A 22,948-nucleotide genomic window follows, 5' to 3' on the forward strand; every position below is an offset into this window, starting at 1 on the left:
AACAAAAGTTTATCTCAATACTTTGTTATATACCCTTTGTTGGCAATGACAGAGGTCAGACGCAGATCTCCTCTAGAGCAGTGATGTTTTGGGGCTGTTGCTGGGCAACACGGACTTTCAACTCCCTCCAAAGATTTTCTATGGGGTTGAGATCTGGAGACTGGCTAGGCCACTCCAGGACCTTGAAATGCTTCTTACGAAGCCACTCCTTCGTTGCCCGGGCGGTGTGTTTGGGATCATTGTCATGCTGAAAGACCCAGCCACGTTTCATCTTCAATGCCCTTGCTGATGGAAGGAGGTTTTCACTCAAAATCTCACGATGCATGGCCCCATTCATTCTTTCCTTTACACGGATCAGTCGTCCTGGTCCCTTTGCAGAAAAACAGCCCCAAAGCATGATGTTTCCACCCCCATGCTTCACAGTAGGTATGGTGTTCTTTGGACGCAACTCAGCATTCTTTGTCCTCCAAACACAACGAGTTGAGTTTTTACCAAAAAGTTATATTTTGGTTTCATCTGACCATATGACATTCTCCCAATCTTCTTCTGGATCATCCAAATGCTCTCTAGCAAACTTCAGACGGGCCTGGACATGTACTGGCTTAAGCAGGGGGACACGTCTGGCACTGCAGGATTTGAGTCCCAGGCGGCGTAGTGTGTTACTGATGGTAGGCTTTGTTACTTTGGTCCCAGCTCTCTGCAAGTCATTCACTAGGTCCCCCCGTGTGGTTCTGGGATTTTTGCTCACCGTTCTTGTGATCATTTTGACCCCACGGGGTGAGATCTTGCGTGGAGCCCCAGATTGAGGGAGATTATCAGTGGTCTTGTATGGCTTCCATTTCCTAATAATTGCTCCCACAGTTAATTTCCTCAAACCAAGCTGCTTACCTATTGCAGATTCAGTCTTCCCAGCCTGGTGCAGGTCTACAATTTTGTTTCTGGTGTCCTTTGACAGCTCTTTGGTCTTGGCCATAGTGGAGTTTGGAGTGTGACTGTTTGAGGTTGTGGACAGGTGTCTTTTATACTGATAACAAGTTCAAACAGGTGCCAATAATACAGGTAACGAGTGGAGGACAGAGGAGTCTCTTAAAGAAGAAGTTACAGGTCTGTGAGAGACAGAAATCTTGCTTGTTTGTAGGTGACCAAATACTTATTTTCCACCATAATTTGCTAATTAATTAATTAAAAATCCTACAATGTGATTTTCTGGATTTTCTTTCTCATTTTGTCTGTCATAGTTGAAGTGTACCTATGATGAAAATTACAGGCCTCATCTTTTTAAGTGGGAGAACTTGCACAATTGGTGGCTGACTAAATACTTTTTTGCCCCACTGTATATATTATACATAACTGTACAGTTAGGTGGTTTATTGGTTAACAGTAATGCCAACAACTGTCTGAATGCAGTGAAATGAAATAGCATCCGAGAGTACTAAATTGAGCTTCATACAAATGGAATTATTATACATCTCTGAAGAGAACTTACATTGCTTGAGATCCTGAAGTTCTCCACGAGGCTGACGTCTGCCGTGCTCTTCTGTGGGCTTGTCAGACCCTGTCAACAAGAACAAGGATGAAGTTGGTAGCTTACAGCAGACAGGTTTATCTAACTGTATACTGTGTGCAGCAATCAATAGACAAAACACCCCTTGGCTGAAGTCACACTGGTGAGTTACCGTCTGTGGTGTTGACCTGTAGTCATTATCTGAGTACTAGGTGTTTGTGAAGTGTATGCCACAGACTGACACATAGATAGTACTGCATATTATGACTCTGCACATAGCTAGCTAGCTATTGGCAACAAGATACAGATACGTACCTCAAGAATGTCTGAAACTGATAGGCCATGCTATTTATGTAAGCTAGCTACCTAGTAGCAAGCTGACATTACCTTGCTGCAAGGTGAGAACTTCCATGTCCATTGTTTTTGCCTAAATGTTACTTGCTGCTGGCTAATGATAAACTTCTCAGCCACTCAGAGCACGGCTGTACCTTGCAAGCGAGAAAGCTAGCTAGCTAACATGCTTCCTCCTAAAGGTGTCGTCAATCCAGCAGATTGTAACATCTCTGTAATAGATACTGTAACCTACCTCAGTGTGAAAATCATCAAAAATCTTAAGGATGTGAATTATCTTAATTTGAACCCTGTATCTGAATCTGTCAACAACAACAAATATCCTCATGGTTAGGGAGGGATTTCAGTATTCAAGGAAGGGTGCTTTTATCAAAAGCTGAGGGGCTATCTCGTGCATCCTCTTTTTTCACATATTGACATTCCCAAATCCACTTGCTGTACCTTAGATCGGTTATTGTACAACTTCATGTGGAAAAACAAGCCACATAAGATAAAAAGAGATGTTATCACCAACAGGGTTTGTGATGGCAGTCTACATGTCTTAGACTTCACTCTCTTCAGTCAGATTTCAAAGGTCAACTGGGTTGAAAGGTACATAAAAAATCCTCATAGTTTCTGGAATATTATACCTCATTTTGTTTTTCAGAAGTTTGGAGGGCTTAATTTTTTACTACAATGTCCATATATTGTGGGTAAACTTCCTGTGAAATTGGCGGCTTTTCACAAGCAAGCTTTAATTGTTCTTTTTTTTCACCTTTATTTAACCAGGTAGGCAAGTTGAGAACAAGTTCTCATTTACAATTGCGACCTGGCCAAGATAAAGCAAAGCAGTTCGACACATACAACAACACAGAATTGCACATGGAGTAAAACAAACATACAGTAGAAAAATAAGTCTATATACGATGTGAGCAAATGAGGTGAGATAAGGGGCGGCAGGGTAGCCTAGTGGTTAGAGCGTGGTTAGAGCGTTGGACTAGTAACCGGAAGGTTGCAAGTTCAAATCTGTCGTTCTGCCCCTGTTCCTAGGCCGTCATTGAAAATAAGAATTTGTTCTTAACTGACTTGCCTAGTTAAATAAAGGTAAAATAATAAAATAAGGGAGGTAGGCCGTCATTGAAAATAAGAATTTGTGCTTAACTGACTTGCCTGGTAAAATAATAAAATAAGGGAGGTAAAGGCAAAAAAAAGGCCATGGTGGCGAAGTAAATACAATATAGAAAGTAAAACACTGGAATGGTCGATTTGCAGTGGAAGAATGTGCGAAGTAGAAATATAAATAATGGGGAGCAAAGTAGCAAAATAAATAAATAAATACAGTAGGGGAAGAGGTAGTTGTTTGGGCTAAATTATAGATGGGCTATGTACAAGTGCAGTAATCTGTGAGCTACTCTGACAGCTGGTGCTTAAAGCTAGTGAGCTAGTGTTTCCAGTTTCAGAGATTTTTGTAGTTCATTCCAGTCATTGGCAGCAGAGAACTGGAAGGAGAGGCGGCCAAAGGAAGAATTGGTTTTGGGGGTGACCAGAGAGATATACCTGCTGGAGCACGTACTATAGGTGAGTGCTGCTATGGTGACCAGCGAGCTGAGATAAGGGGGGGCTTTACCTAGCAGGGTCTTGTAGATGACCTGGAGCCAGTGGTGGGCAATGTGCTGGGCTTTGCTGTAACTTTTCACCTCATAAATGTTTTATATGGAACAATGGGTCGATATTACATAGAAACAAGATGTTATTCTACCGTAACTGCTTCTCGAAAAACGTTGTCCTTTGTCAGACAATTAGTTAATATTAGTGGGACTCTTATTTACGCGGAGAGAATTTGTGGAAAGATACAACTTTGAGGTTTCAAGCAAGGATTATGACACTGTTGTTAAAGCTATACCTAGTGGGATAAAAACGTTACTTCAGAATAATGCATATTTTGGAATATCTCCAATTGTAAGCGATATTCAGGTGAATAGCATAGGTCTACTAGATACGAAATTAAACTATTTTTTATTAAGGGATATTTTCTACAGGAAGTCTATTCCCTCTGCGATATTTTGTTGGGCTTCATCGTTTGATGTAAACTGGCGTCGTGCTTGGCTCACTCCACACAAATGTATGGTGACCAATAAAGTAAAGGAGATCTCCTTTCAGATTATCCATAGATTCTATCCGTGTAGTAGCTTGATTTCTAAATATATACCTGATGTTACCAGTGAATGCAGTTTTTGTGAACTAGAAACTGAATCTATTGATCACTTATTCTGTCATTGTTTATAGAGTGAAGTGTTCTGGACTGATGTAAAACTATATCTTGGCCTAAAATTGCAAACAACCATTGAAATGTCTACGTTTGACATATTATTTTACTACACAGATTCCACAATTGAACGTGAGTATGTCATAAATCTATTTTTTTTATTAGGAACATTTTTCATACGCAAATCAACATTTATGTTGAAAAAGCCCCTTTTCTTTTTTTATCTGATTTGGAAAACTATTTAGAGTTATTAAAACGTATTTAAAAAAATGTTTTAAAAAATGTATTCGCTACATGTCTGTATTTGAATTGATATGATGTAAATTTGTGTTGTTTTTTTCTCCTCTTCTTTCTTTGTGGAATCCCTCTGTCTGTTATGTTAATGTTTTGCATGTCACTGTTAAATAAAAATGTAATTAAAAACATACTTCCGCCTTCAATGAGACAGCAATCTATATCTTAACTGGGATCTTGTTCTGTGGTTTAAATAGACCAAGATCATCGTTACCAAGTATATTGTTATCGGATCAGATGTCAACTGCAGTGCAAGCTAACGTTACACGGCTAACATGCTACGGCTGTGTCAGAGCCAGGCGTTTGACAGGCTTCGGGGACTTTGTTCACTTACCTGCCGGGCCATAAGTGACTTTATCTTCTGCATCGTAAAATAACGTTTTGTCCAACAGATAACCGGTTCATTTTAGATGATAATGCTATCAACGTTTCAGTTCCTGCTCTCCGCGAGAGAGAGGCCATGTTAGTTATCTATCACGTTATTATTTCTTGCTAGATGTGGGAAGTGTAGTTCAATGGGTGCTACAGAGCGTGACGTTTTTTTCTCATGCTGTCAAAAACAGTAATTTGTTTATTTTCTATTTAAGTTTTCTACAAAAAAAAATGTGCGTGAAGTTGTTTATTGAATGCAGTCACAGCAGAGTAGAAGTGAAGGCTAACCCACAGGTTTAAGAACAAATATACAGATATGTATCTCATTGAAGATCAGGCCATTTCCATTTACTAAAGCCACATACTGTACTGTGCCTCCATTCCTGTGGCTACTGCCGTTCCTGTGGCTACTGTCATTCCCGTGGCTTTCCAGAATTGTAAAGTAGAAGGTTAACTATACAATTTGACTTCAAGGTGTCTCCTGCAACCTCACCTGAACATAGTAATGACAATAGTAGGCTACTTACTGTAAGTGATGTGGTCTTTTGGTTAGAGACAATTGTCATAAGGCCATAAATAGGTGTGTGTGTGTGTGTGTGTGTGGTAGTAGCCTATCACATAATGCAGCATGTTGATCATGTAGCCTATCTTCCTACAACTCATTCATTAAATAGGATAGTAATTGAATTGCTACAGGCATGTTTAAAAAATCATGGGGTTAATTGAAGGGTTCTTAGAACACATCATCTCAAGCACCAAACACTATTAGGCCTACCTGGTCCAGTAAAGCCTGGTTTAAAACAACACAACCTAATCTAGTTCCTGCTTAATGACGCTCCAGTATTTCCCTGTCAAATTAAGGTGAGGAGAGGTGCTGACTCCAGGCACCAGTGCTGTTTGTCATGCAGTTGTATTGAGTGGATCCTCCCGTAAAACATACAGAGAGACAGATGGACTTCCTAACAGGAGCCGACATCATAAAATACACTCTGAATGCAGAATGCATTTGGTCAATATTATAACAAACTCTCCAGTACTTACTGGGGATAAACTAACACACTTGACACAGCTAAAGATGTTCTTGCAGTTGGTCTGCTTTTACCCGAGTCATGAATCTGAATTAAGATTCTCTCTTTCTCTCCATCTCCCACCTCGCCACTCTCCCTCTCTCTTCCTCACACACACACACACACACACACTATTTGAGACTATGAGTCAGCAGGGGCAGATGGAAGGCACAGTGCCACATGCTGAACCCTCCTTCTGTCACTCCCTCTCTCTAACCACACCACACCAGACCTGTCTAGACCAGATCACACCAGACCAGGCCTATCACATCATATTTAATTATGGAAAGATGCTGCTCTCTTTGAGTCTAATCAAATTGTTATAAATCTTTATTAAAATCCAAAAAGCACATATCTGTATCAGGAAACTGTACGATACTTTGCAGACAGGCAACAGCACACCTGGCATTTCAACCTCCGATGGAGTGTATTTGACAATGTCAAGATAAAAAATGCTACATCAGAAAGAGAGGACCATCATCCGTTTACTTGGAAATAAATAGGACTTATTCAGTAAAACAAAATGTAATTTCTTGAAGAAAAAGAAAGTAATAGCATGCACTGTAGAATAGATGTATTTACATGCTAAAAAATTATGTTTGACAACACAGCCATCAGACAGTATCTCGCTTGCAATGTGATAATTCATTCATACTTGCCCACTTGCCCACTTCCAGAGAGAGAGAGCTTGAAATAGCACAAGAGAAAAATACAGTATATCTTATTCACACATTAAAGCTCTTTGGATTCATCCATTGATTAATAATGTCCATGGGATTTCAGAGAAGTGATTGGGACTTTGGTGAAGGTATGTACACTTGTCAGGAGGAAAACCTCACTGGAGTTCATTTACACAATGTTTACTGTGTCCCAAATGGCACCCTATTCCCTATCTAGAAATAGGGCTTTGGTCAAAAATAGTGCATTATACAGAGAATATGGTTCCACTTGGGGACTCAGAAAGTATCTTTAATAATATTCTGGTCTCTTAGTTAGGCTTCACACTGCTTCAACAGCAGACTTTGGTTAGCCAGGGTGGGAGTTTCAGGGATGTGCCGAATGACATCATAGATGGTGGTATGCAAATCCTGGACAGACTCTAGGTGTGCCAGAGATCTGCTTGATGCCTGGGAAATGAAAACAAACACATTTAGGGACACTACATGTTATAGCAAACGGAGGGGTTGGGAATAGAACCTGGGTTGCACGCGTTAAAGGAAAACATGTTACGCATTCCTCCAATAGGGTTAACCCCTATGGGGGGATTGTAACATGGGCTCATTAACGAGGGTCACAACAATATGAAAGAGGTGAGACAACAGAAAACTAGGACTTTTGTACCAAGCTGCATTGTTGCAAGACATACAACATACCTGTGTAGATTCCATTTTCCCAGGTATAGAGACAAACTCATAGATGCCAAAGTCTTCAGTTGCATCCTCATGACCTGCAAGTACAATGTAGTTAATAGTTTATATCTTCACCTGTCAATGTTCTATTCTCTCTCCACTTACTTCCTGTTTCTTGTTCCCAGTAGACTATTTGATTTAGTACGTGTCACTTTTGGTTTGGGGAAAACCGAATACTGCCCCACCACAGTTAAATGTATTGAACTCAGTCCACTAAAGCACAGATGAATCCAACTGAAATGTGAAGAGATTATCAACCAAGCTAATGGACAAATATGTCTGCACAAGTCAAACAAGTATGATTACTGTAATTGTTCTATGCTGGTGAAGCTTTTATGAAGAGTATTGTTTGTCTAAGGCTATGTCCACGACACTGCCTAACAACAGGCAGGAATGTAAGGCTATAAGGTATAAAGTAAACAGTACAGCCGGAGAGAGGGGACTTACCTGAACAGTGTGGGCGCTTCGGTTCAGTCAAAGGTCTGCATGGTAGAGGCAAATAAACTTGAATTAAACCCATTTACTGGATGTAGGCTACCTAGACAGAGGTCTTAATTCATGTGTAAGCCGGGATCAGTAATGTTCTTACCTGTTATAGATGTTCATGAGAACTGTAAAAGACACAAGATAAGATGATACTTAAGATGATACTTTTTGCTCTTCATCAATAACACAAATGATATAGAGAGTCATGCTCTTCATCAATAACACAAATGATATAGAGAGTCATGCTCTTCATCAATAACACAAATGATAGAGAGTCATGCTCTTCATCAATAACATAAATTATATAGAGAGTCATGCTCTTCATCAATAACACAAATGATAGAGTCATGCTCTTCATCAATAACACAAATTATATAGAGAGTCATGCTCTTCATCAATAACACAAATTATATAGAGAGTCATGCTCTTCATCAATAACACAAATTATATAGAGAGTCATGCTCTTCATCAATAACAGAAATGATATAGAGAGTCAGAAGATATTTTCTCCTATATCCTGTTTCAGTTTGACATAGCATTTGCAGATCATTTACATTTACTGTACTGTGATCAAACTTTAAAATCTAGTGTCTACAGTAGGAGTGTGTGTTCTGTGGTCACAGTTGCTGCTGTCACCCTGAGACTTATGAAGAGGGCCGTAACATCTACCTCTCTTGGGATGATGACAGGTCTTTATGAAGTAGACCAGTAACATACAGCCAGTAATGAACAGACAGGACAGAGTGATGGCAGCCAGAGGAGAGAATGAGTTGCTCTCCTGGACATATCTCTCCTTTCCTACAAATAAAAGAGAATAACTCTACATTCAGAATAACATTTTAAAACTTAGACAGAGCCGATTTCCCAGACACAGATTAAGCCTAATCCTGGACTAAAAAACTAGCTACTGTATTTAATAGAGATTTTCTAAATGCTTTTTAGTCATGGACTAGGCTTAATCTGTGACTGAGAAACAGGCCCTGCAGGTATTGTGACTAAATGCTACACATTGGGGAATAGAGTCCAAGCTAAGAGTAAACTTGTCAACTCAGACCTGGTGGACAGTTAGTAAGTTTAGTTTGTTCATAACATTTTTAGATACTTCTCAATAGATTGTATTTTCAACAATGTCACTTGCTATACAGTAGCCAAGATTGTGTGTATGTTTGCCCATTTGGAGATTGAAACCACCTACACATAGAAACTCCACACATGCAGTAAAACGTGGTCAACAATGAGACCAGCTGTTATTTTTCTCTGTTTACTCTCCTATGGAGCCAGTGGACTTTTACACAGGCCAGGCACATAGCAACTGAGAAGAAATACAATATTTATGATTCACTGTGTGTAGGTGAATTACCTGGTTCTGTTCTGAAGGTACCTTTATTTTGGACTATCTGCATTCAAGGCTACTGCTCACATTTAGAAAAGGTTATAGTATATACACCATTTAGGTTTCAAATGTCAGTAACATTTGTCCCTTTGTCCCTCTGACAGCACACCTCATCTTCTCCTCTTCCTCGCCTTGGTACTTTATGGCATGATAAGGTGCACAGTGGCTACCCAGACCTGATTCTCAGTCCCACCTACGCTACGTCAGCAACCCAGGCCAGAGTGTGTGTGTGTGTGTTCCCAGTCCCTCCTTCATTCCCTCCAGCACACCAGGACAGCAGCCCAGCTCTACCCACCTGTCCCCAGGCTGGCCACCACCAGGGTGAACTGGGTCTCATCCTGCTTCTGGGTCACATTGTTATACGCCCTGCACAGGAACTCCTCGGCCTGGGCCAGCTTGTATGAGGTGACCTCCAGGCGCAGTCCCACAGTGATGACCTCAGTGGCGTTGTTGGTCTTAGAGATCCACATACAGCTGTTGGGAGGGTTGGAGTCGGCCTGACAGTCGAAGAACACCAGCTCACCAGGGTTCACTGTGAAGACCTCCCCGGTCCTCAGGCCATGGTCAGACTTTACAGCCAGGTTGTAAGGACCATCTGGAAGATATCAGAGGGGCTCATGTTGTCACAAACACTATAATCAACTTCAAACTCTATTGGGACTGTGACAAACCTAGGATCCGTTGGCAGCTAAGATGAATTGTTTTATCATCAATAATTCAGAATCTCATTAACTGAGTAAACATGTCGTCCTATTGTAAGGCTGCTTTTGGCCCTTCACTAAAATTCAAAAACCACTCACACATCTGAGCTATCTTTGTTTCAGGTGCGTGGTAACAGTAGAGTAATATGAGAAAAAAGAAGAAGCCCACACACTGCTCTTGCTAGTCTCACTACTCTTTATTAAGCTTTACGCTACTACAAATCAGGTTACAAGACATAGAGTGGTTTCACTGCTACAGGGACGAGTGGTAGTCCAGGTCTTCTCACGTCCTTTAGCTGAACAGGTGGCAATTACTGTATTTTGATTTATTTTTGCCATCAGAGTGTCGGCCTGAAGCAACGCCATATGGCCGCTCAAACATTCAGGTTCTAGCGAAGGCGTTTTGCCATTGTGAAATGGCCGTCGTATATTGAAAACAAAGCTGACATTAGAGCTGTGTGCCTCAGTTGCTAGGATATGCTACTAGTCACTGTGGTCATCACATTAGCTTGCACATCGGGTTTGTTGATATGAAAACAAACTGGACGTATTAGATGGGGGCCTATAATGAAACCTCATATCCTCAAAAATGATAATGGCAACGTGATACTGAAATGGCTTAGGGAAGTGCTTCTCAAAGTCGGGCCTAGGGATCATTGGGGTCCTCCTTAGTAAGATGAAGAATAACCATGTATCAACGAAATAACATCTGTAAATTATTTGTAATTATCTTCTCTCAGTTTCTGCCTGTCTCTGCAATTCCAACTTGAAGTGTGTTGTCAGCAGCCATCAGCGTAATATACTCATTTATATAACTGCTGATAGAAATACACAATAGGATAATAAACTCTACCTGTATGAGCAATAATGTAGAAGGTAGTCATGTAACGTGATATTACAGCAACAGTGCCTTGCGAAAGTATTCGGCCCCCTTGAACTTTGCGACCTTTTGCCACATTTCAGGCTTCAAACATAAAGATATAAAACTGTATTTTTTTGTGAAGAATCAACAACAAGTGGGACACAATCATGAAGTGGAACGACATTTATTGGATATTTCAAACTTTTTTAACAAATCAAAAACTGAAAAATTGGGCGTGCAAAATTATTCGGCCCCCTTAAGTTAATACTTTGTAGCGCCACCTTTTGCTGCGATTACAGCTGTAAGTCGCTTGGGGTATGTCTCTATCAGTTTTGCACATCGAGAGACTGACATTTTTTCCCATTCCTCCTTGCAAAACAGCTCGAGCTCAGTGAGGTTGGATGGAGAGCATTTGTGAACAGCAGTTTTCAGTTCTTTCCACAGATTCTCGATTGGATTCAGGTCTGGACTTTGACTTGGCCATTCTAACACCTGGATATGTTATTTTTGAACCATTCCATTGTAGATTTTGCTTTATGTTTTGGATCATTGTCTTGTTGGAAGACAAATCTCCGTCCCAGTCTCAGGTCTTTTGCAGACTCCATCAGGTTTTCTTCCAGAATGGTCCTGTATTTGGCTCCATCCATCTTCCCATCAATTTTAACCATCTTCCCTGTCCCTGCTGAAGAAAAGCAGGCCCAAACCATGATGCTGCCACCACCATGTTTGACAGTGGGGATGGTGTGTTCAGCTGTGTTGCTTTTACGCCAAACATAACGTTTTGCATTGTTGCCAAAAAGTTCAATTTTGGTTTCATCTGACCAGAGCACCTTCTTCCACATGTGTGGTGTGTCTCCCAGGTGGCTTGTGGCAAACTTTAAACGACACTTTTTATGGATATCTTTAAGAAATGGCTTTCTTCTTGCCACTCTTCCATAAAGGCCAGATTTGTGCAATATACGACTGATTGTTGTCCTATGGACAGAGTCTCCCACCTCAGCTGTAGATCTCTGCAGTTCATCCAGAGTGATCATGGGCCTCTTGGCTGCATCTCTGATCAGTCTTCTCCTTGTATGAGCTGAAAGTTTAGAGGGATGGCCAGGTCTTGGTAGATTTGCAGTGGTCTGATACTCCTTCCATTTCAATATTATCGCTTGCACAGTGCTCCTTGGGATGTTTAAAGCTTGGGAAATCTTTTTGTATCCAAATCCGGCTTTAAACTTCTTCACAACAGTATCTCGGACCTGCCTGGTGTGTTCCTTGTTCTTCATGATGCTCTCTGCGCTTTTGACGGACCTCTGAGACTATCACAGTGCAGGTGCATTTATACGGAGACTTGATTACACACAGGTGGATTGTATTTATCATCATTAGTCATTTAGGTCAACATTGGATCATTCAGAGATCCTCACTGAACTTCTGGAGAGAGTTTGCTGCACTGAAAGTAAAGGGGCTGAATAATTTTGCACGCCCAATTTTTCAGTTTTTGATTTGTTAAAAAAGTTGGAAATATCCAATAAATGTCGTTCCACTTCATGATTGTGTCCCACTTGTTGTTGATTCTTCACAAAAAAATACAGTTTTATATCTTTATGTTTGAAGCCTGAAATGTGGCAAAAGGTCGCAAAGTTCAAGGGGGCCGAATACTTTCGCAAGGCAATCTACATGGGTGTTACATTAGATGTTAAGACAAAGAGGTCCCATCTAATGAATTCCTTTCCTCTGACTGCATCTATAAATACAACCATTGCGGACTGCATTTATCATCATGGAACTGTTTTGACGTACTGCAACATTTGTCGTCTTGTTGGAAGATAACATTTTCAACTGTAGGACGGGCTAATGTCCAAACATATTATATGTCAACAACCTCCAACAATCTCCAAACCTGCCAGGACCAGCCTGGTTTCATTAACGCAACAGCATCACGATAGTACTGCAACGATAGTATCGCCACAGAACACTGGACGTCTGTCAGACATGCAAATGCCATATCTGCACAGTGTGTGCCCAGGGGTGGGATGGATTTACATACTGAGATTACTCATAGAAGGCCAGGACGATGTAAAGTCTTTGTACTTCTTTAAAATGGGGAAAACAAAGTATGAGAAGTTGCCTTTAATTTCCTTCCCCAACCAACGGTGTGCTGTTTTAGACAGACCAACAGGGGTGTGCTGTTTTAGACAGACCAACAGGGGTGTGCTGTTTTAGACAGACCAACAGGGGTGTGCTGTTTTAGACAGACCAACAGGGGTGTGCTGTTTTAGACAGACCAACAGGGGTGTGCTGTTTTAGACAGACGAACAGGGGTGTGCTGTTTTAGACAGACCAACAGGGGTGTGCTGTTTTAGACAGACCAACAGGGGTGTGCTGTTTTAGACAGACCAACAGGGGTGTGCTGTTTTAGACAGACCAACAGGGGTGTGCTGTTTTAGACAGACCAACAGGGGTGTGCTGTTTTAGACAGACCAACACGGGTGTGCTGTTTTAGACAGACCAACATGGGTGTGCTGTTTTAGACAGACCAACATGGGTGTGCTGTTTTAGACAGAACAACATGGGTGTGCTGTTTTAGACCAACAGGGGTGTGCTGTTTTAGACAGACCAACATGGGTGTGCTGTTTTAGACCAACAGGGCTGTGCTGTTTTAGACAGACCAACATGGGTGTGCTGTTTTAGACCAACAGGGGTGTGCTGTTTTAGACAGACCAACAGGGGTGTGCTGTTTTAGACAGACCAACATGGGTGTGCTGTTTTAGACAGACCAACACGGGTGTGCTGTTTTAGACCAATAGGGGTGTGCTGTTTTAGACAGACCAACAGGGGTGTGCTGTTTTAGACCAATAGGGGTGTGCTGTTTTAGACAGACCAACAGGGGTGTGCTGTTTTAGACAGACCAACAGGGGTGTGCTGTTCTAGACAGACCAACAGGGGTGTGCTGTTTTAGACAGACGAACAGGGGTGTGCTGTTTTAGACAGACCAACAGGGGTGTGCTGTTTTAGACAGACCAACAGTGGTGTGCTGTTCTAGACAGACCAACAGGGGTGTGCTGTTTTAGACAGACCAACAGGGGTGTGCTGTTTTAGACCAATAGGGGTGTGCTGTTTTAGACAGACCAACAGGGGTGTGCTGTTTTAGACCAATAGGGGTGTGCTGTTTTAGACAGACCAACAGGGGTGTGCTGTTTTAGACAGACCAACAGGGGTGTGCTGTTCTAGACAGACCAACAGGGGTGTGCTGTTTTAGACAGACGAACAGGGGTGTGCTGTTTTAGACAGACCAACAGGGGTGTGCTGTTTTAGACAGACCAACAGGGGTGTGCTATTTTAGACCAATAGGGGTGTGCTGTTCTAGACAGACCAACAGTAGTGTGCTGTTTTAGACAGACCAACAGGGGTGTGCTGTTTTAGACAGACCAACAGGGGTGTGCTGTTCTAAACAGACCAACAGTAGTGTGCTGTTTTAGACAGACCAACATGGGTGTGCTGTTTTAGACCAACAGGTGTGTGCTGTTTTAGACAGACCAACAGGGGTGTGCTGTTTTAGACAGACCAATAGGGGTGTGCTGTTTTAGACCAACAGGGGTGTGCTGTTTTAGACAGACGGACAGGGGTGTGCTGTTTTAGACAGACGAACAGGGGTGTGCTGTTTTAGGCAGACCAACAGGGGTGTGCTGTTTTAAACAGACCAACAGGGGTGTGCTGTTTTAGACAGACCAACATGGGTGTGCTGTTTTAGAGAGACCAACAGGGGTGTGCTGTTCTAGACAGACCAACAGTGGTGTGCTGTTTTAGACAGACCAACAGGGGTGTGCTGTTTTAGACCAATAGGGGTGTGCTGTTTTAGACCAATAGGGGTGTGCTGTTTTAGACAGACCTACGGTACTTACAGAATACATTAAGGTCCAGGGTGTGGCTCTGTCTCTGGCTGATGTGGTTCCTGGCCAGGCAGCGGTACTGTCCAATGTCCTTCTTCCTCACAGGATTTATCACCAGAGTAGAGTTATCCTGTGAGAACTGATGGCGATCACTAGCATCTAGGGGCATGTTGTTCCTCAGCCACTGGTACTGAACCCTGGTCCCGTTCTCCACCCAGCAGGTCCACGTCACGTTCTCCTTGTCCTCAACAACTGTAGAAGATGGGGTCTTCCTGATAACAGGAGTGGACACGGGTACTGGAGAAGGGGAGAGATAGAACAGTGAGTATGCTGATGAAAGAAACAGTATTGTAATGCAGTCCGTTAAACAATTTACCGGAGAGGTCTTTAAGTCTTTCGAAGTACATGGCAATTGGATTGATGCAGCCAGGCCGAAATGTTCCATACATGCAACATTCCACAATGATCTGCCTATGTACACAACATATATAAGATGTATACCTCGTCAATCAATTATGTAAAAATAGAGATTGACATAAGATTCTCTGGTGTTCACAACTCACCATCTACAGTGACATGGATGGTCCTCTCGACTCTGACGAGCTCCTGTCTCTGGGGGAAGTGAATATCCAGGTCCAGGTGATAGTCCCCCTCCGCCGCCTCGTCCAGCCTGGGGATCAGGAGAGAGGCGTTGGGGGGCTGGAAAAAGAAGCGGTTCCTGTGTCTCATGGATGCCACCATGATGGCTGTGTGGTTGTGGAAGGTCACCAGGAGGGTTTTGGGGCCCCCCGGCCGGGTCTGGTACCAGCTGCCCTGGATCTCAACATCCTCATTTTGAAAGTGAGTCTCCACGGAGAGGAGGAGGGACTTCCCTTTGACGCCATTGAGCACGGACGGAACGTGGACGAACTCTGAGTTTACTTCTGAGGAGGGAGGGAAGGAAGGGGTGAGAGAGAGTATTATAGAGGAGGGTAGGAAGGGGTGAGATAGAGTATTATAGAGGAGGTAAGGAAGGGGTGAGAGAGTATTACAGAGGAAGGAAGAGGTGAGAGTATTATAGAGGAGGGAAGGAAGGGGTGAGAGAGAGTATTATAGAGGAAGGAAGGGGTGAGAGAGAGTATTATAGAGGAGGTAAGGAAGGGGTGAGAGAGTATTATAGAGGAGAGAAGGAGGGGGTGAGAGAATATTATAGAGGAAGGAAGGGGTGAGAGAGTATTATAGAGGAGAGAAGGAAGGGGTGAGAAAGAGTAATATAGAGGAGAGAAGGAAGGGGTGAGAGAGTATTATAGAGGAGGGAAGGAAGGGGTGAGAGAGTATTATAGAGGAGAGAAGGAAGTGGTGAGAGAGAGTATTATAGAGGAGGGAAGGAAGGGGTGAGAGAGTATTATAGAGGAGAGAAGGAAGGGGTGAGAGAGAGTATTGTAGAGGAGAGAAGGAAGGGGTGAGAGAGAGTATTATAGCGGAAGGAAGGGGTGAGAGAGTATTATAGAAGAGGTAAGGAAGGGGTGAGAGAGAGTATTATAGAGGAGAGAAGGAAGGGGTGAGAGAGAGTATTATAGAGGAGAGAAGGAAGGGGTGAGAGAGAGTATTATAGAGGAGAGAAGGAAGGGGTGAGAGAGAGTATTATAGAGGAGGGAAGGGGTGAGAGAGTTATAGAGGAGGGAAGGAAGGGGTGAGAGAGAGTTATAGAGGAAGGAAGCGGTGAGAGAGAGTATTATAGAGGAGAGAAGGAAGGGGTGAGAGAGAGTATTATAGAGGAGGGAAGGAAGGGGTGAGAGAGTATTATAGAGGAAGGAAGGGGTGAGAGAGTATTATAGAGGAGGTAAGGAAGGGGTGAGAGAGTATTATAGAGGAGAGAAGGAAGGGGTGAGAGAGAGTATTATAGAGGAGGTAAGGAAGGGGTGAGAGAGTGTTATAGAGGAGGGAAGGGGTGAGAGAGTTATAGAGGAGGGAAGGAAGGGGTGAGAGAGAGTATTATAGAGGAAGGAAGCGGTGAGAGAGAGTATTATAGAGGAGAGAAGGAAGGGGTGAGAGAGAGTATTATAGAGGAGGTAAGGAAGGGGTAAGAGAGAGTATTATAGAGGAGGGAAGGAAGGGGTGAGAGAGAGTATTATAGAGGAGGGAAGGAAGGGGTGAGAGAGGATTATAGAGGAGGGAAGAAGGGGTGAGAGAGTATTATAGAGGAGGTAAGGAAGGAGTGAGTGAGAGTATTATAGAGGAGGTAAGGAAGGGGTGCGAGAGTATTATAGAGGAGGGAAGGAAGGGGTGAGAGAGAGTATTATAGAGGAGAGAAGGAAGGGGTGAGAGAGAGCATTATAGAGGGAGGAAGGGGTGAGAGAGTATTATAGAGGAGGGAAGGAAGGGGTGAGAGAGTATTATAGAGAAGGGAAGGAAGGGGTGAGAGAGTATTATAGAGGAGGGAAGGAAGGGGTGAGAGAGAGTATTATAGAGGAGGGAAGGAAGGGGTGAGAGAGAGTATTATAGAGGAGGTAAGGAAGGGGTGAGAGAGTATTATAGAGGAGGGAAGGAAGGGGTGAGAGAGAGTATTATAGAGGAGGGAAGGGGTGAGAAAGTATTATAGAGGAGGGAAGGAAGGGGTGAGAGAGTATTATAGAGGAGGGAAGGAAGGGGTGAGAGAGAGTATTAATAGAGGATGGAAGGAAGGGGTGAGAGAGTATTATAGAGGAGGGAAGGAAGGGGTGAGAGAGAGTATTATAGAGGAGGGAAGGAAGGGGTGAGAGAGAGTATTATAGAGGAAGGAAGCGGTGAGAGAGAGTATTATAGAGGAGAGAAGGAAGGGGTGAGAGAGAGTATTATAGAGCAAGGAAGGAGTGAGAGAGTATTATAGAGGAGGGAAGGAAGGGGTGAGAGAGTATTATAGAGGAAGGAAGGGGTGAGAGAGTATTATAGAGGAGGTAAGGAAGGGGTGAGAGAGTATTATAGAGGAGAGAAGGAAGGGGTGAGAGAGAGTATTATAGAGGAGGTAAGGAAGGGGTGAGAGAGTGTTATAGAGGAGGGAAGGGGTGAGAGAGTTATAGAGGAGGGAAGGAAGGGGTGAGAGAGAGTATTATAGAGGAAGGAAGCGGTGAGAGAGAGTATTATAGAGGAGAGAAGGAAGGGGTGAGAGAGAGTATTATAGAGGAGGTAAGGAAGGGGTAAGAGAGAGTATTATAGAGGAGGGAAGGAAGGGGTGAGAGAGAGTATTATAGAGGAGGGAAGGAAGGGGTGAGAGAGGATTATAGAGGAGGGAAGAAGGGGTGAGAGAGTATTATAGAGGAGGTAAGGAAGGAGTGAGAGAGAGTATTATAGAGGAGAGAAGGAAGGGGTGAGAGAGAGCATTATAGAGGGAGGAAGGGGTGAGAGAGTATTATAGAGGAGGGAAGGAAGGGGTGAGAGAGTATTATAGAGAAGGGAAGGAAGGGGTGAGAGAGTATTATAGAGGAGGGAAGGAAGGGGTGAGAGAGAGTATTATAGAGGAGGGAAGGAAGGGGTGAGAGAGAGTATTATAGAGGAGGTAAGGAAGGGGTGAGAGAGTATTATAGAGGAGGGAAGGAAGGGGTGAGAGAGAGTATTATAGAGGAGGGAAGGGGTGAGAAAGTATTATAGAGGAGGGAAGGAAGGGGTGAGAGAGTATTATAGAGGAGGGAAGGAAGGGGTGAGAGAGAGTATTAATAGAGGATGGAAGGAAGGGGTGAGAGAGAGTATTATAGAGGAGGGAAGGAAGGGGTGAGAGAGTATTATAGAGGAGGGAAGGAAGGGGTGAGAGAGTATTATAGAGGAGGGAAGGAAGGGGTGAGAGAGAGTATTATAGAGGAGGGAAGGAATGGGTGAGAGAGTATTATAGAGGAGGGAAGGAAGGGGTGAGAGAGTTAAATAGAGGAGGGAAGGAAGGGGTGAGAGAGAGTATTATAGAGGAGGTAAGGAAGGGGTGAGAGAGTGTTATAGAGGAGGGAAGGAAGGGGTGAGAGAGAGTATTATAGAGGAGGTAAGGAAGAGGTGAGGGAGTATTATAGAGGAGGGAAGGAAGGGGTGAGAGAGAGTATTATAGAGGGGGGAAGGAAGGGGTGAGAGAGTATTATAGAGGAGGGAAGGAAGGGGTGAGAGAGAGTATTATAGAGGAGGTAAGGAAGGGGTGAGGGAGTATTATAGAGGAGGGAAGGAAGGGGTGAGAGAGAGTATTATAGAGGAGGGAAGGAAGGGGTGAGAGAGTATTATAGAGGAGGGAAGGAAGTTGTGAGAGAGAGTATTATAGAGGAGGGAAGGAAGGGGTGAGAGAGAGCATTATAGAGGAGGGAAGGAAGGGGTGAGAGATAGTATTATAGAGGAGGGAAGGAAGGGGTGAGAGAGAGTATTATAGAGGAGGTAAGGAAGTGGTGAGAGAGTATTATAGAGGAGGGAAGGAAGGGGTGAGAGAGAGTATTATAGAGGAGGGAAGGAAGGGGTGAGAGAGGGTGTTATAGAGGGAAGGAGCAAGAGAGTGAGCTATAGAGAGAGAAAGAAATTAACAAATTAGTCTCAGTGTGGACTCTATCACACTAATAACAAATGCAAAGATTCCAGTTTGTGTACCTCTTCATGTGTTGGGCCATTGTGTTTTCTACCTTAGAGCCTGCAATGTTTCTCATTTGATGTACATAGGGGGTGTAAACATGTCACACACAAAGCTACTGGTACATACAAAACAGGTACAATATGGGCCCTCATAAAGCATCTCAGAGTAAGAGTGCTGATCTAGGATCAGTTTTGCCTTCTTGATCATAATGAATAAGATTATATGGACAGGCACCCCTGCTCCCAGATGCTTTATGAATAAGGGCCCTGATCTTTTCATTCAAATCAAATCAAATGTATTTTTATAGCCCTTCTTACATCAGCTGATATCTCAAGGTGCTGTACAGACACCCAGCCTAAAACCCCAAACAGCAAGCAATGCAGGTGTAGAAGCACGGTGGCTAGGAAAAACTCCCTAGAAAGGCCAAAACCTAGGAAGAAACCTAGAGAGGAACCAGGCTATGAGGGGTGGCCAGTCCTCTTCTGGCTGTGCCGGGTGGAGATTATAACAGAACATGGCCAAGATGTTCAAATGTTCATAAATGACCAGCATGGTCAAATAATAATAATCACAGTAGTTGTCGAGGGTGCAACAAGTCAGCACCTCAGGAGGAAATGTCAGTTGACTTTTCATAGCCGATCATTGAGAGTATCTCTACCGCTCCTGCTGTCTCTAGAGAGTTGAAAACAGCAGGATTTGGACAGGTAGCACGGAACAGGTCAGGGTTCCATAGTCGCGGGCAGAACAGTTGAAACTGGAGCAGCAGCACGGCCAGGTGGACTGGGGACAGCAAGGAGTCATCATGCCAGGTAGTCCTGAGGCATGGTCCTAATTAACATGAAAAGTAAAGATGGCCGTCTACGTCTCTTCATGCTGCGCTTCATAGAGCAGAAAGAATAAGTCAGATTGAGATACGTTTACATGATTGACACATCTGTGGCATACTATCATTCCATTTACTTTATCCAGAACTCTGTCCTGAAACTGAGGTAAGCAAATATTAACCCAATTCTTAGAGCCAATGACAAGCCTGGTGTCTTGTTATTACTAACTGGTATTAAAGCAAACATCCTTAAGCTGTATGATGTAGCCGTTGAATATTGCAGACTGACTTTGCTCTGTTTACATTACGGTAGCAAGCAGTTCCCACACTGATAACTGACAGAAAAACAATCACCTTTGAGTTACGACATCCAATAGAAATAGACATTTACTGTCATTAGGTTTGGTGTCTTCAACATTGTCTTTCTTTCTCAAAATAACAAACAAAAAGTTTTGCAGCTATTTTGCCAAAGGCAGGGTTGGGTTTCTACGATTAGGAAGGGACTGGGTGATGTCATAAGTGTGTTGTTGCCAGCTCAGATTAAGCAGCAGCAGGCAGGTAGCTAGGCGGTATAAAGGTAAATACACCCCCCCCCTTTCCTTCTCTTTCTCCACCTCCCTATATCTCCCGCTCCCCTATCACTTTCTCTCCCTTTCTGTTTTTATGCCCGTCTTCTATCCCCCCTCCCTTCCTTTCTGTCTCTTTCTCTCCCTCCCTCTGTCTTGTCCCTCACCACCCCCCCCCCTCTCTCTCTTCCCTCACCTCTCTCTCCCTCCCTCCTTCCACTGTTCCTCCCCTCACCTCTATCCCTTCTCTCCCCCTCCCTCCCTCTCCCACTCTCTCGCTCCCTCCATCCTCCCCAGTCAGTCCAGTTCTCCAAGTGGACATCCAGGCCCTGCTGGAACCCCCTGTTGTTCATCACAATAGATTAACTCTGTGCCTGGTGTTATGTCCTAAACTTTAATAGTAGAAACAGCCTGGCCACGGGTAGCAGTTTGGCCATCACTGGGAGTGTGTGTGTGTCACGACTTCAGCCGAAGTCTGTTCCTCTCCTTGTTCGTGCGGCGCTCGGCTCTCGGCGTCGCCGGTCTACTAGCCACTTTTCATTTTCCATTTGTTTTGTCTTTGTTTCTACACACCTGTTTTTTATTCCCCTAATTTTTGTCCATGTATTTAACCCTCTGTTTCCCCCATGGTGTTGTGCGGGATTGTTTTATGTCATGTTCGGTAATGTTGGTGACTGGTTATTTTAGACGGGTGCTGTTTCTTGCCCGTGTGTAAAAGTTGATGTTCGTGTGTTTGTGTTTGGGCAAGTGTATTGTTTTACCTTGCACCATTCATTATTCTGTGTAAAGTTACGTTTCTCCCAATTCTCTGCTCTTCTGGGCCTGACTGCATATACCAGCTACACCCACCATTCTGATAGTCTGTCTGTCTGTCTGTCTGTCTGTCTGTCTGTCTGTCTGTCTGTCTGTCTGTCTGTCTGTCTGTCTGTCTGTCTGTCTGTCTGTCTGTCTGTCTGTCTGTCTGTGTGTATCAGTCAATGTTGAATCAACCTGGTCTCAGAGCTTTTTGTATTATTCTGTACGCAAATCCGAGACACTTCATTTGGAATGAATTGTTACGTATTAATATTAATATGTATTAATTTGTGGATGTCCATCATCCATTTCGTATGATATGTTATGAATTAGAATTCGAATGCTACTGTATGTTACGAATTACAATTTGTACAATATGTTAATTTGCTAAACTCTTTAACTAGGCAAGTCAGTTAAGAACAAATTCTTATTTACAATGACGGCCAATTGTACGCCACCCTATGGGACTCCCAATCATGGCCAAAAGTGATACAGCCTGGATTCAAACCAGGGGCTGTAGTGATGCCTCTTGCAAGGAGATGCAATGCCACTCGGGAGCCCAAATATGTTATGAATTCCAAGAATCTTGAAAAAACGTATACTTAAAAACTGTAAATCAACCAATCCTCCATCGCTAACACAATGGAAAGGTCAAATGCCTTACTGTCTAAATGTTGAAAGTGTGTGGGCGATGAAGAGAAACCAAATGGTGCCGTTTGATGCCATGTGGTGGAGAGTGATGCGGGCGCTGGAGATTGGGGTGTGAGCAGGTGGGTCTGGGCAGGTGTGATGTCGTTGATGTTTGTGTGCTTCTGTATGCTGTCGTTTGTATATGTATGTTCTGTATTGTCAAAAAAACAAAAAAATGTACCAAATTTTTTGGGGGCAGGGATTTCCAACTTGTTGTAGCTAACGTTAGCTGGGTGGCTAACGTTAGCTCTGGGGGTTAGGGGTTGAGGTTAGGAGTTCGATTAAAAGGTTAGGGTTAAGATTTGGAGTTAGGTTAAAGAGTTGAGGTTAGGGTTAGGGGAAGGGTTAGCTAACATGCTAAGTAGTTGCAATGTAGCTCAAAAGTAGTTAATTAGCTAAAATGCTAAAGTTATATCTCAGAGATTAATTTGTTTACCACCACATTAACTCTGATTTACCACAAAATACCCCTGCACAATGTCTCCTTGTGCCTCTACCGGATCAAAATTACAAGTGTAATTAATGGCTGTTCTCAATGCAATGGCATTTACAAATGTAGATCCTTCAAACACCCCCAAACAGGGAAACTGATCCCAATCAAAGGTGTTATCACACACCATATAAACTAGTGACTCACGGTGTTTGTCATTATACAAAATGTTGGCTATAAAATTATTGCATCTGAGCACCTAGAGTGTGTGGCTCTCCTTTTGATTTTCAACCATACCTAACGTAACATATGCTGATTTGAGTGTCCCAGATTTATGTTTACTACAGTATGTTACGTCTAGTCGATGAGACCAGTCTGGTTGAATAAGCAGGACAAGAGTGTGCTGAACCCACTGCTGCCACTGTTTTCTCTAACCATAAGTCAGTACAGTCCGTTACGGCATCCCAGCAAAATAAATAGTGGGGTATATGCCTTAATGGTAAAATGTGAGCCTATCACAATAATGAACA

General features: G+C 43.2%; 1 protein-coding gene and 1 pseudogene across 2 annotated transcripts in view; both read right to left on the minus strand.

Moving 5' to 3' along the window:
- LOC110496641 overlaps positions 1–4,740 on the minus strand; it is a 181,909-nt pseudogene extending 177,169 nt beyond the window's left edge.
- Positions 4,741–6,145: 1,405 nt separating this feature from the next.
- LOC110496644 (HEPACAM family member 2) overlaps positions 6,146–22,948 on the minus strand; it is a 52,777-nt gene continuing 35,974 nt past the window's right edge. For both annotated transcript variants that reach the window (XM_036953420.1, XM_036953421.1), the window contains 8 exons: positions 15,126–15,485; positions 14,575–14,859; positions 9,417–9,716; positions 8,398–8,526; positions 7,832–7,853; positions 7,690–7,724; positions 7,207–7,280; positions 6,146–6,960 (listed from right to left, as the gene is read on the minus strand). In XM_036953420.1, the coding sequence (XP_036809315.1) occupies positions 6,826–6,960; positions 7,207–7,280; positions 7,690–7,724; positions 7,832–7,853; positions 8,398–8,526; positions 9,417–9,716; positions 14,575–14,859; positions 15,126–15,485 (1,340 nt within the window). In that variant the 3' untranslated portion in view covers positions 6,146–6,825. The remainder of the gene's footprint in view (positions 6,961–7,206; positions 7,281–7,689; positions 7,725–7,831; positions 7,854–8,397; positions 8,527–9,416; positions 9,717–14,574; positions 14,860–15,125; positions 15,486–22,948) is intronic.

This window comes from Oncorhynchus mykiss, chromosome 18 (assembly GCF_013265735.2).
Source record: "Oncorhynchus mykiss isolate Arlee chromosome 18, USDA_OmykA_1.1, whole genome shotgun sequence".
NCBI classification, from domain to species: Eukaryota; Metazoa; Chordata; class Actinopteri; order Salmoniformes; family Salmonidae; genus Oncorhynchus; species Oncorhynchus mykiss.